Source organism: Arvicola amphibius, chromosome 1, assembly GCF_903992535.2.
Source record: "Arvicola amphibius chromosome 1, mArvAmp1.2, whole genome shotgun sequence".
NCBI classification, from domain to species: Eukaryota; Metazoa; Chordata; class Mammalia; order Rodentia; family Cricetidae; genus Arvicola; species Arvicola amphibius.
The window spans coordinates 64,868,062-64,880,192 of record NC_052047.1 but is presented as its reverse complement, the minus strand read 5'-3'; the positions used below and the strand labels follow the sequence as shown (position 1 = coordinate 64,880,192).

Below are 12,131 nucleotides of genomic sequence, written 5' to 3'. Positions count from 1 at the left end.
CTTGTGTGGAGCTACTCCAGGTAACTTTAGGTTTTCCCCAGGGCTTGTGCCCAAATGACTCCTGATGGAGGGCTTTGTATAAACAGATCCCCCTGGGCCCTGGGAGGTACATGTATCTCCATCAACTTAGCAGATAAGGTTCTGTGGCCTGGGCTGCAGTACTCTAGTTCTGTAGAGATTTCCCCTTCCTTGGTCATCCTCCACTCTAGAAAATGCTGCACCCTGGCCCTGGTGTGGGTGGACTGAGCACTATCTAGGCAGCATCCATGGGGTAGGCACCTGGCTTTACCTGGCGGGTTCTCAGCAGCTTCCTCCAAGGCTGGCAAGTAGGGCCTGTGTGCAAGTGATTTCTTGGTGGGGCTGCAGGCTTATTGGGTGCTGGGGACTAGGATTCTGGTTAGCCAGACAGCGGTCCTCAGACTCGGCCACCAAAGCCGGCTATACCCTGACAGGGTGGTATGGCAGGGCCTGATATTCAATTCTAAAGGAACACGTACGTGTAGCACATGGTAAAAGGCATGAGTTTCCATCTCAGCCTCCTGAAGTCCCAGTAAGTGTCTAGACCTCCCTCCCTGCCCTGCTGCCTTCTCCCAGCTGCAGCAGGTGGACAGAGAAGCGTAGGCTCTGGCCGGGGTGTGCATGTTAGATAAGGGGTGGTGAGGGCCTTTATTCTCACTGAACACAGCCAATGGTGTTTATTGTTTGGAGGGCACTGTCAGCTCTGGTCACAAGCTTGTCTCATGTGTTAGTGTCCACAGACAAACCGAAAGGTGCTCCTGTCAAGCAAAGCTCAGCTGTGAACTCCAGCCCCAGAAACCACTCTGCTATGGTAATTCCCCTTCCGCCTGCCCCACACTGTCCCTGCCCCTCTTGCATGGCCTCCACCTCTTAGGGCTCCTTGTGCCTGTTGTCGCCCATTTGGCTGGCTGAGGCTCTGCTCAGGATTGCGTGCCTCCCCCTGTGGGTATTTCTCCTAATGTCCCTTTGGAGTTCAGTCTCCTCTGGGCTTTGAGCTGCCAGCCTTGGGTTTTCTTTGGTCCTGGGTGGGTAGGTGGGCCATAAATGCTGTTGTGTTATCTATCTGTCACTGGGATTGATTTGCGAAGTGTATCTGGACGCTGTCAGTGCTGGGCCCAGTGCCTTTGCTGTACTGATTGGTGTTACTGTGTGCTGACATGCAGTAGAACTTGACTTTCCTTCTGATGCAGGGAGAGGAGAGAACACTAGGCAAGTCTAACTCTATTAAAATAAGAGGAGAAAATGGAAAAGGTGCTAGGGATCCCCGGCTTTCAAAGAGAGAAGAATCTATTGCAAAGATTGGGAAAAAAAAATATCAGAAAATTAATTTGGACGAAGCAGAGGGTATGTGTACTTTTTAAAACTTCCGTGTCTTCTAGTAAATGCACAATATGGTTCTTAACCTTGCTCTGCCCTGTCTGTAGCCTGTCTTCTTGTACTGAGGCTACCAGTGTAACTTCACTAAAGGCCCTGTTACGAGGGGAAAGCCAGAGGCCCTGCCAGAGGCCAGCCGCCTTGGCTGCGCTTTCGACCAGCTCCCTTCCCCCACCACCCAAATCCTGACAGAGCTGGGGCCCAGCTTGGGTGGGGGCAGGAACTAGGTGTGAGGGAGGAGGGCAAAGTTCTAGGCCTGAGAGAACTGTGGGTTTGTTGACCTATGTTGACCATGGAAGCTGGAGAAAGGCCTGTTCTGCCCTGACCCAGGATTTCTGTAGGGTGCCCCGGGACTTGGGGGCCATAGGGGTGGGATGTGTCCCTCACTCTGCCACCTTTTCACAATAGAGCCATTAAATGTCGCCCTTGGGCATTCTGACCCCTGAGCAGATTAAAGCATAGCTCTGAGCGTGCACATTTCTGAGAAGCACTGGCAGTGAAACTGTGAACTCTGTGGGTTATAGACGGCCATAGGATTCTAGAGAACGTTTAGGCCCCCGTGGCTTGAATGGTAAGCTTGAGTCACAACTAAACACAGGCTGGTGACAAGAAAAGGCTATGGAGCGGGCAGTGAAGAAGCCAGGCAGGTGCCAAGCCCAGAGTGCCCATTCTGGCCCAAGGGCTGGGGAGCTTCAGCTGGGTCAAGGAATCATGAAGCACCTCCTCCCCTCAGCCCAGAGCACCACCTTCTGTGCAGAGGCAGTGAATCTGGGAGCCAGGTAGATCTCAGGGCTCCCCATTCCACCCAGCTAAGGCTTTCCCTCAGCCTTCCACAGGCTAGCCATTTATTCCCGATTTGGGCTTGCTGTGCGCCTGGGCCCTGGCTCTGTCAGACCCTACTCCAGCCATCACTTACACTTCAAATTCATCTGCGCTCAGGTCTAAAGGGCCCCATGTATGAACAAAGCACATGCCACAGTGCCAGCAACATCCTACTGAGCACTAGCAAGCTTATCCCCTACTAAGTAGAGGGGTGTTTTCAAGCCCAGGCCTGGCAGTATAATTCTCAGGGGGGCTGGCAGCCAGACAGGTGTTGGCCTTGTCTCTGTGGGGAAAGTAGTGTGGCTGACCTCATAACTCTGTAAGCTGCCAGTGGCGGCTCAAGGAAGCAGAAGCCCCTGGTAAGAGTGAGTGGTCAGCTGAGGCGTGCATGCATTTGCGAGTCTCTTAAATGTGGTCGTTGTGGGTTTTCTTCCAATAGAGTTTTTTGAGCTCATTTCCAAAGCTCAGAGCAACAGAGCCGATGACCAGCGTGGGCTGCTGAGAAAGGAAGACCTGGTGCTGCCTGAGTTCCTTCGCTTACCTCCCGGTTCCTCAGAACTCGCCCTGTCCAGCCCAGCCCCAGTCAAGGGCTATAGCAAGAGAGCTGTCCAGGAGGGAGCTGCTCAGACTGAGAACTACAGCGACAGCTCAGCCACCAGCCCTGCCTCAGCCCAGAGCCCCAGCTCCGTCTACAGTCCAGGCTCCGCCCATAGCCCCGCCTCCACCCACAGCCCCAGTTCGGCCCACAGCCCCAGTTCGGCCCACAGCCCCCCTGGGCCTTCTGGAACCACCCAACCTGGAGAGAAGCCTACAAAGCCCTCCTGCATCCCTTCTGTGCAGGAGGGTCCTACACAGGCCTGGAGGAGGCTATCGCCAGAAGTGGAGGCTGGGGGTATCCAGACTGTGGAGGATGAGCAGGTGGCTGACCTGACCCTGATGGGGGAGGGGGACATCAGCAGCCCCAACAGCACGCTGTTACCGCCACCCCCCATCCCCCAAGACACACCAGGACCTACAAGACCAGGTACCTCCAGGTTCTGACTCTACAGCCTTGATCTGTCCTGCTTACGGCCCACAGCCTGCTCCAGCCCGTGTTTAATAAGGGAGCACCGAGGAGGCAGCCCCTCCTTTACTTTTCTGTACTGAACCGCGAGGGGCGGCCGCCTCATGTATTTATGGGGCCTCTTTTGCCTTCCTCTGAAAGGAAAGCAGGTGGCAGCCAAGGTTCGGTCTCCCTGGGAGGGTCACTGAGGCTCAGGCAGGTACACCATGTTGAGCTGTTGCTGCGGAGGCGCTGTGGGATTGGTAGCCCAGGTCCAGTGACACCGTGGGCAGGCTCAGCTCTGAGAATGGATCTCACCTTTAAAATCTCCTGCTGCCATCTCAGTGTTTTAGCCTCAAGATGGGAAAAAATGGTATTTGACTTGAGCCAGTCAGCAAGGGTCCCGGGCTGACAAGACCAGGCTTCTCAATGTCAGCCCCTCTGTGGCCAGTCAGGATTTAACTGACTGCCCTCGACAGGCCAGGCTGTGCCCTTGTGCTAGGCGGTCTCTGCCGCTCTGCTGCTCACGGCTGGCCTCAGATGTGTCCAGGCATTTCTCTTAGGGGAAGCATGAAGTCCAGTGGAGGGGAACAGTGTGACCAAGCGGTTGGGATGCTACTCTGGGCCCACCCAAAACACAGTGGAGATGGGCTCCAGCAGCCGCTGTGCTCGGTGTCCCCACAGTGACAGTGACTCAGTGCATGTTTCCTATTGTTCCTGTCCAACACCTGGCTGTGATCTACGGCAGGCAGTGTGTACGCCCGTCCAGGCCTTCTTCCTGGGCTTCAATGCATGTTCCACATACACTCACACATCTGGGCACTTGGGAGGGCACACACGGTGGCCTGGACTCCACAGCCTCACCCAGTGGGGCAACACCCAGTCAGGAAGCACGAGGTGCCATGAAGTGGCCCTGCGTGCATGTTTGGGCACCTCTGTCAAGCCACACCCCTCCTTTCTGCTCCTTTGTAGCTGCCTGTTTACAGTTCTACCTGTGTTCTAACTCTGTTCTTCCGAGAGTAATAAACTCGAGAGCTCATCACTGACTGGCTGAAAACTCCTTTCTTCTTCGTTTACAGTGGGTTCTCTCTTTAGGATTAAAACATAGATGATTCTTTCTCGGTCTTAATGATTCTTTCTACATCTTAACCATTTTGGAGAAATTAAGTAGATTTATCTTAAACAACCTTTTTAAAAACGATTTATTTTTGTAATGTGTGTGTATATGAGTGTTTTGCTTGCATATTTGTATGTGTATTACATGTGTGTCTGGTGCCCCCAACTCAAGGCTATAAGAGGGTGTCGGATTCTCTGGAACTAGAGTTACAGATGACTGTGAGCTGCCATGTGGATGCTGGGAACCAGCCCAGGTCCTGCAAGAGCAGCAGCTTAACCACTGGGTCATCTCTCCAGCGTCAAATAGACTGGCTTTCAAGAGAGACCATTCACTTCATAAAGTCCGCTCACATGGCTGCCACACCAGCTTTGTGATAGGAACAGGCTTTAAAGTGGGAATAGAATTGTCCTCTGCCCAATCCTGCCTTCTGCCAGGGTCTTCCTCACCTCAGGCCTGTGGTCTCCACAGCTGTCTCCTATTTGCCTGGGCACTCCTACTACAGAAAAGGAGAGCAGAGGAGCCGTCCTGGGCTTGGTTCCTTAAGCCCTGTTCCCCTCTCTGGGATGGCTCTGAAGCCTGTTTCTGCTCAAGCTGGCTCGCCGCTCAAATGTCAATGCCATATCTGGAGTGTGAGTAGGCTGTGCAGTTTACCCACAGGGCACATGGACAGTGACACCCAGTGTGGTGCCAGGGCAGGTTGCCTTTGCTGGCGTGCCCTGGATGTGCTAGTAGGGGAAGAGCAGAGGTGGCAGAGAGTGAGTCTCTGGGTCGCCAAGGAGATAGGGAAGCAGGGTCCTTGGCTTTGTCCTGAAAAAAAAGGGCAGCAGGAGAGGATCTGGGGGCTTCGGCTGTAGCGCATTGGTGGTGGCTCCCACTCTCCAGTCCCCAGTGTCACTGGAAGGCTATTGGTGCTAATAACTTTTCCCGTGTCCTGGAGGCAGTGGCCCCAGCATGAGGGAGGAGGTCGTGGGATATGATTCGACTGTTCAGCTTGCTTACTGCAGTTTGTGTCTCTGCACCAACTATTCCAGGGCTTCTTTATGTGGGAGAGTACCTGGCTGGGTAGGGGTTGCTAGAAGTGCTGGAGAAGGCTGCCTATAAGAGCACCCTCTGGTGCACACATTAGGGTCCTTTCTGGCTCTCTGAGCAGGGCTGGGCCAACTGATTGCCACTTACAGTTTTCAGGGTTTGAAGGCCCCACTTCCACCCAGCTACTCTCAACTAACTCTGTGAGATAGTTTTTAGGGATTTGTTGGCCACCTTGGCCCCACAATCCAGTGAGAAAAGCATTGAAATGTGGCCACTAACACTCTAGACACTTTGATAGATGTGTGTGTGTGTGTGTGTGTGTGTGTATACATGTGTATACATGTAAGTGCCTCTATGTAACATTTCATATATATTTGTGTCTTGATAAAGGAAATTCCAAAATACCCACGTTCCTTCATACTAGGGGAAAGCAGCTGCGTGTCCCCGCGTGGGAGAGTGCCCTCCTCGGCGCTAGTGGAGAACTGCTGCTCTGTGTTTGTTTTACAAGGCATTGCAAAGGGAGCAGGGACCTGGAGTAGGGCCTCCCAAGCGGGAAGTTCCTGCAGGCAGGTCTGGAAATTGTCCCTCACAGTTAGACAGTCATTCCTGTTCATCTTTCTAGTATTGTCTTTCTGTCTGCTGGCCTGCTAACGTGCTGGGGGCTTAAAGAGGGCCTCTGGAGGGGGAGGCAGTATGGGTCAGCAGCCTGTGTCTGTCCCGGACAGCTCTCTGAATCCTGGGAGGGGTGGAGTTTTGTCTGGAGGACTCCTTGTTTCCAGGAGGAAGTGAGCTGTGGTGATGGGGTCTGAGGTGAGAACCACAAAGCAGTCTCCTGCTCTGACCATGGCCGGCACCCCACCCCATCCAGCACTACGAGTGCTCACAGCCAGCAATAGCTTGGAGCCTAGGGGTGGTCTGGTTCTCTGCCCAGGGACTGGACACTTCAGCTGCCCCTCCCTTCGCCATGGCTGGTCTGTGGTGACACTGTTCTACCTGCTCTCCTGAGGTCCCTGCCTCTGCCTGCCTATCTTCACCCTCTGTTCACTTGGCAACACAGCCTCTAGAGGCCAGTCTTAGCTAAGGAAAGATCAGTGAGCCCCTCCCAGCCCATAGTGAATGGCCTGGTTCCTGGGGATACCTGGCTAGGCTGAGCTCCCTGCTCAACTTCAACCCCAGACCCACAGGAGGCTGCCAAGAAATGCCAGCTCTAAAGGACTACGAAAGGGCTGAGCTGTGATCCCTATGGAAGGGGCCTTCACAGAGCCACCCAGGGGCTTGTCATGTCACAGTGGCTGTCTGGGAGCCGCCAGCTCAGTTCTCCGCCACAGCTCTTCACCCTCCTGCCAGCCCATCCAGAGGTAGCTGAGACTTGGGGACAGAATCTTGTGTCGGTTCCTCACCCTGGAAATAAAGATATTGTGACTGCAGCTCCGTGGACAGATCCTGTCCGTGTCAGGCTTATCTGCCTACTCCAGCCCGGGTGCTTCCCCAGCCCTGCATGGTACCACACTTTCTGAGCTTGGATTGAGGGCACACAGCCTTTCCGGCCTCCAGCTCCATCCAGACTGCCTGTAGGAGGCATTTCCTCCTTGGCAAGTGCCATCCAGTTCTATTCTCAGACCCCCCAGGGCACCTCATGTCCTCAAGGAAATTGCACCCCGGAAGCCCAGCACTCAGGAGTCACAGACACAGCTCAGAACTCTCACCCCCGGGGCCGGCACTCTCAAGTTTGCCACCCCATAGCACATCTGGTACTAGGCCGTGTCCAGTGTCTAGTATCAAGTAGATTTCAGGTTCCAGTTGATGCCCCAAGGCCCTGGACCTGTTGTACTAGCCCAGACTCCAGACCCGAGTTACAATGGCCTCACCCTCCGGCTTTGCTCTCTTCTGACCCCTCATCCTGATCTGCCCCACCCTCACCCCCTCCAGCACAGGCTTTCCCTAACCATGCTGACTTCTTGGCTACCCCTACCCTAGCATGCCAGCCTCACTAGGTACCATCCTCTAGACTCCCCATTCCCTGTCCACCAGCGTGCCCTGCACCACTGTCCATCCCAGCCACGGGCAAACGTGCTCAAGGCCCAGGAAGCGTTCATAGAATAAGGAACTGAAATCTGCCCTGCCTGCCACAGCCCTGATCCTGAGCTGGGGTCTTTATGAAGGCAGGTGGTGACCAGGGGTCATGAGCCAAAAGCAGTGCTAAGTGATTCTCTCCCAAGAGGACCCACGATTTGCAGGCCCCTGTGGGAACCTGTGGAATGGCCAGGATGGAGCCCTGGCCCTGGTCCTCTTTGCTGTCTCCTTCCAGGCTTTCCTGCATCTGTGGCTCACTTGTGCCTGGGTTCTTTCTAGGAGCATCTGGAGGCCTTGGTAGGAGGCCGCAGGACCAGATGAGATGGTGCATGCAATCCTGAGAGCATGGGGCCATAACTCAGGGCAGTATCTGTGCCTGTGGAGACAGGAAGGGAAGAGGGACAGACCCTGAGAAAGGGGATTACTTTGGGGGCAGCTTAGGGGGTGAGCCCTCAACTTTACTTAGCTGTGGGGCACAGAACCTTAGGGATGGGCTTTAGGGGTAGGCATGCCAAGCCTAGAGCAGGCAGCAGCAGCTAGGGCAGAAAATGTCCACGGTAAATGAAGAGGCCTGGGGATGACAGATGCCACCACTCCTGATAAGCAAAGGATTATTCAGGCTCCCAGAGAGGAGCCTAGGTGGTTCCCAGTCTCTGGGGCTCTGTGGGGTTGAGTGGTTAGCCAAGGGCCAGTGTGTCAGGAGGAAGGGCCCGTGGGTGGCCCAGGGGACAGAAAATGAGATGCTGATGTAGCCTCGGGCTGAGTGCCCAAGAGTACTCACAGAGCCCAGGGGAACTGGCACCAAGAGGTGTGGTATGGGCTCTGCTGCCCCAGACTGGCCCTGCCCAGTGGCTTCTCGTGCATTGCTCCTAGCCTAGGGAGCTCTGTGGGGCCTTAAAGGTAGGCTGGTCCTAACATATGGTTGCTGTCTGACTCACTGGCTGGGAATTGCCACATTTTCAGAGCAGGCAGGGCTGGGCAGGCAGGAAGTGTGAAAGTGCCTCTCCTTTTGAGAGTGCACTTCCTTGATCCCCAGAAAAATCTGCCTTGTCCCGTTCTGGGCACACAGGCCTATGGGAGGTTGGAGTCTCATCCAGAGTGTCCATTCAGAACTGGAGGGGACTATACAGGCCTACTGTGCCTATGTGGAGTAACTGGTTCTTCCAGGACCCGATGGCACTCTACATAGATGCCCCAGCAGTGTCCCTGATCCCTGCATGTACATACAACCGTCTTGCTGCCATGCCATTTGGAGCCATGGAAGTCTAATGACAAGCAGGATAGATAGGGGCAAGACGATCCCAGCAGGCCCTAGCAGAATGTTTGCTGAGTGACCATAGAGCAGACTGGGCGAGAGTTCCAGTCTTACTCACACTGTGTGCTGGGCACCCTGTTCTTGATACCAGCTCAAGTCAATGAACTTCCTCATGTGTCCCCTGGACTTGTCAAAGGATGAGCTGGGGACCCCCAACAGAGACATTGTGCCTCTGTGTACAAGCCCGAACTTGCTACACAAGGCCTCATCGAAGCCACTTCTGGAAGCTTGGGCCAAGGGTAAGGTGAGATACAAAGAGTCAGTGGGCCTTGGAGTCCATAGAGAAGCTGAGCCGTCACAGACCTCCTGACCCCTGTGTCTGATAGGAGACTTAGGCTGTGGAGGGAGCAGAATCTTCATCTTTAGTAGCAAGCCCTCTGTTATAGTTGGGGAAATTGAGTCTGGGGGTGGTTTGTAGACTATAATCCCATGTTCTGAGGTCTTGTGGCTTGGAATGGAACTCTCTGTCCGCTTGAGGATTTGGCAAGGAAGGCCCACTCTGCCTGTGGCTCCCAAAGGTAGAGGGAAGTGGGGATCCACCTCTGCAGACCCTGCTCTGCTGATCTCAGTCTATAGATGGAAGGTGGGGTACTCAGGGGCTCCCTCAGCCTTAACTCTGGTGTCACTGCCCCTGATTGGAGCTCATGTAGTGCAATGCAGGAAACAGACCTGACCCAAATGGAGCCACTCCCAAATCCCTGCAGACTATTACTGGGCTGTGGGGATACCCCTCCCCCAAAAGTAGATGGGTAGGCCTCTTACAAGACCCATGCACAGCCAGCCAGATATGCCAAGGCAGTCCTGGAGTAAGGATTTCTAAACCTATTTTGAGATTTAGAACCTTCCAAGGCAGTTTTGGGCACCTAGGGTAGAGGAATTCAGAGCAAAGAGGGGAATAGTGAGGAGGGCATACAGAAGATCCTCAGCAAGGGAAGGACAGTGACAATGGAGGCAACAGGTCGGTGACATAGAGGAGCAGATAGCTACAGGTGTTGGTGACATGGGAGTCAAGGGGCACTATAGTCCCAGAGGCGTCTGTGTGGGTGAAGATGACCCCAACATTAGGAAAAGCAAGGATGGGGCCTGGGGAGCTGGGCTGGGAGGCCTGTTATGGGAGGATCCTAGGGTCTCCAAGGCTTAAAGGATGCAGGCAGCACCCAGGAGAAACTGGGGGTGGGGATTGGCCCCAGGTGAAGGTGAGCAATCAGGACAAGGTGACTAGGGACCTAGGCAGGTGACCTGGCTCTTTGCTTCTGGGCTTCACTTGGGGCAAGGAAGAGATCGTGAAGGGAATCTCAGAGTAACTCAGAGACAGCTCCCCTCCCTGCTTTTGGGGACTCCTACTGAACCCCAGGGTGCATCTACTACCCCTTTGAGTTGTCCAAAGTCCTCCTGGCCACTCCAGTCCCACACTGGATGAACCCACCTCACTGCTTACAGCCCTGGCCTTGAGGCAGTTCAGAATCCTCACTAGAAGCCTGTCAGGAAGGAGTCCAGCTGTCTTCCTGGGAGATGAGGAGAGCTAGCCAAAGAGGCCTGGAGAAGAGGCCTGTTCCAACAGGGAGCAGCATACATCAGCAATGTTCCCTGGTGGGCGGGCAGAGGAGGCTGCACGGGCCAGCATCTAGTGAGATGCCACCCTAGTGGGTAAGACCCCCTAGAATCTGACAGATGAAGCCGGGGAAAAGCTGTACAAGTGTAGGAAAGCCCCGTGATAGGGCGAACAGGGCCAAGGACCAACCCCAGGCTCTCCAGCCCCAGAGCCCAGGCTCTCCAGCCCTCAGAGCCCCGAGTCCCTTGCTCATGGTGTCAGAACAGCCTGTGATTCACGACCCTCCCAGCGGAGACTCTGGTACTGCCTGCCATCAGGGCCATTCCCCGTGAGGTGCCCAGTTAGGAGAATCATCTATGGGGGGGGGGGTGGGCAACTGAATGCCCTCTGAGCTTCCCAGCCCCCCTGCCCAGGATCATGCCTTAGAGCTGGAGTTCATCTTGTCCGGAGTGGATTTGGGGTATTTTGGTGTCTGTGCAGGGATGATGGGTGGGTTTTGGAAGTCCAGGGCTGAGCCAAGCAGGTGACGGCTTCTCTTCTCCCTGTGACAGGGGGCAGGGCCCAAAGCAGCGGAAGCCTCCCAGTCAACAGGATCATCGATGTGGACCTCGTTGCGGGTGTGACTCCTGGGTGGGGAGGCGGCGTCCTGGGGGTACGGCTGGGCCCCAGGAGGGTGAGAGCTGACAGACCCTTTCTATCAAACGGTCCCGGCCTGAGCCCCGTCCCAGGTGAGCCCACCAGGCCCAAGGCCAGCACGCACCATGCCACCTTTGTGTGAAGCTGTTCTGATCTTGAGATTCCTACTGCTCCTGCGTGTGCTGTCTTCCCTGTTCACATGGGAAGGCCATGACTTTGAGACATCAGGAGCCTGTTTGTCAGCAGTGGTGCTCAGGGGCCTGGGAGGAGCCCCTTCAGCCACAATACCCTCAGGAGCCAAAACAGGAATTGAAGGGACAACCTCATCACAGGGTCTGGATTTAGACAGCTCCACGGCAGCCCACCTTGGCATTCAGACTCTGCCCAATAAAATGTTTCTGAAGACCTGCCATGTATTGTTGTGCTAAGTGCTGATGCCGCATGCGCCCCACCCTCAGGAGCCCTCACTTCTGCACGTGGTCTTAAAAAGAAAGAATCCCAGGGAGGAAATGGTGCCCGGCTGTGAGGTCAGGGTCAAGGGTGGCTGCAAGGAGAAGGTAGCTGGGCATCTGGGAGCTGAAGGTCAGAATCTCCTCCCACCCTCAGATGTATGGGCTCCAGGACCACTCCGGGATAGTGAGACCAGCTACACCCCCAATATTGCCCATCACGCTGTCCCTGTAGGTGACCTGGGGTTTCTGGACGCCTGTGTTCTTCTCATCCAAGGTTGACTGTTGAGGGCAGGCTTGGTTGAGAGCTGCAGTGGGGTCACTGGTCTCACTCCTGCCCACTGTGCCCAGTGGAGCCCTCTTGCTGCTGGCCCTGCTCCCCTACCCTCGTCTCATTCTTTTGCTAGTGTCTAGCAGAAGACCAAGTATGTCGAAGTCAGACAGGAGCGACGCTGGTTATAGACTGGTTATCCAGTCCTGATATGGCAAGACATTAGTGAGGAGGCGGAAGTGCAGGGCCATAGCATGGTGTTGGGCTGCGTCTGTAAGACACACCATCCTAGGCCCAGGATGCCTCAGGAGAGGCCCCAGCACTGAGCAGCCCACTGCTGAGGGGCTTATCCCAAAACCCTTCCTTGTACTGGAATTCGGCTGGCTGGAAGGTTTCTCAGAGAGCGTACTAGGTACCCCATCATGTACACCCC

General features: G+C 55.0%; 1 protein-coding gene across 3 annotated transcripts in view; it reads left to right on the top strand.

Moving 5' to 3' along the window:
- The window catches only part of Rgs12 (regulator of G protein signaling 12), a 92,174-nt gene extending 87,872 nt beyond the window's left edge, over positions 1-4,302 (top strand). For 2 of the 3 annotated variants that reach the window (XM_042054170.1, XM_038313269.1), the window contains exons 15-16: positions 750-829; positions 2,654-2,821. In XM_042054170.1, the coding sequence (XP_041910104.1) occupies positions 750-829; positions 2,654-2,716 (143 nt within the window). In that variant the 3' untranslated portion in view covers positions 2,717-2,821. Of the gene's footprint in view, positions 1-749; positions 830-1,208; positions 1,363-2,653 lie in introns of all 3 variants that reach the window. The other variant, XM_038313264.1, reaches the window with a different exon arrangement.
- Positions 4,303-12,131: the final 7,829 nt, after the last annotated feature.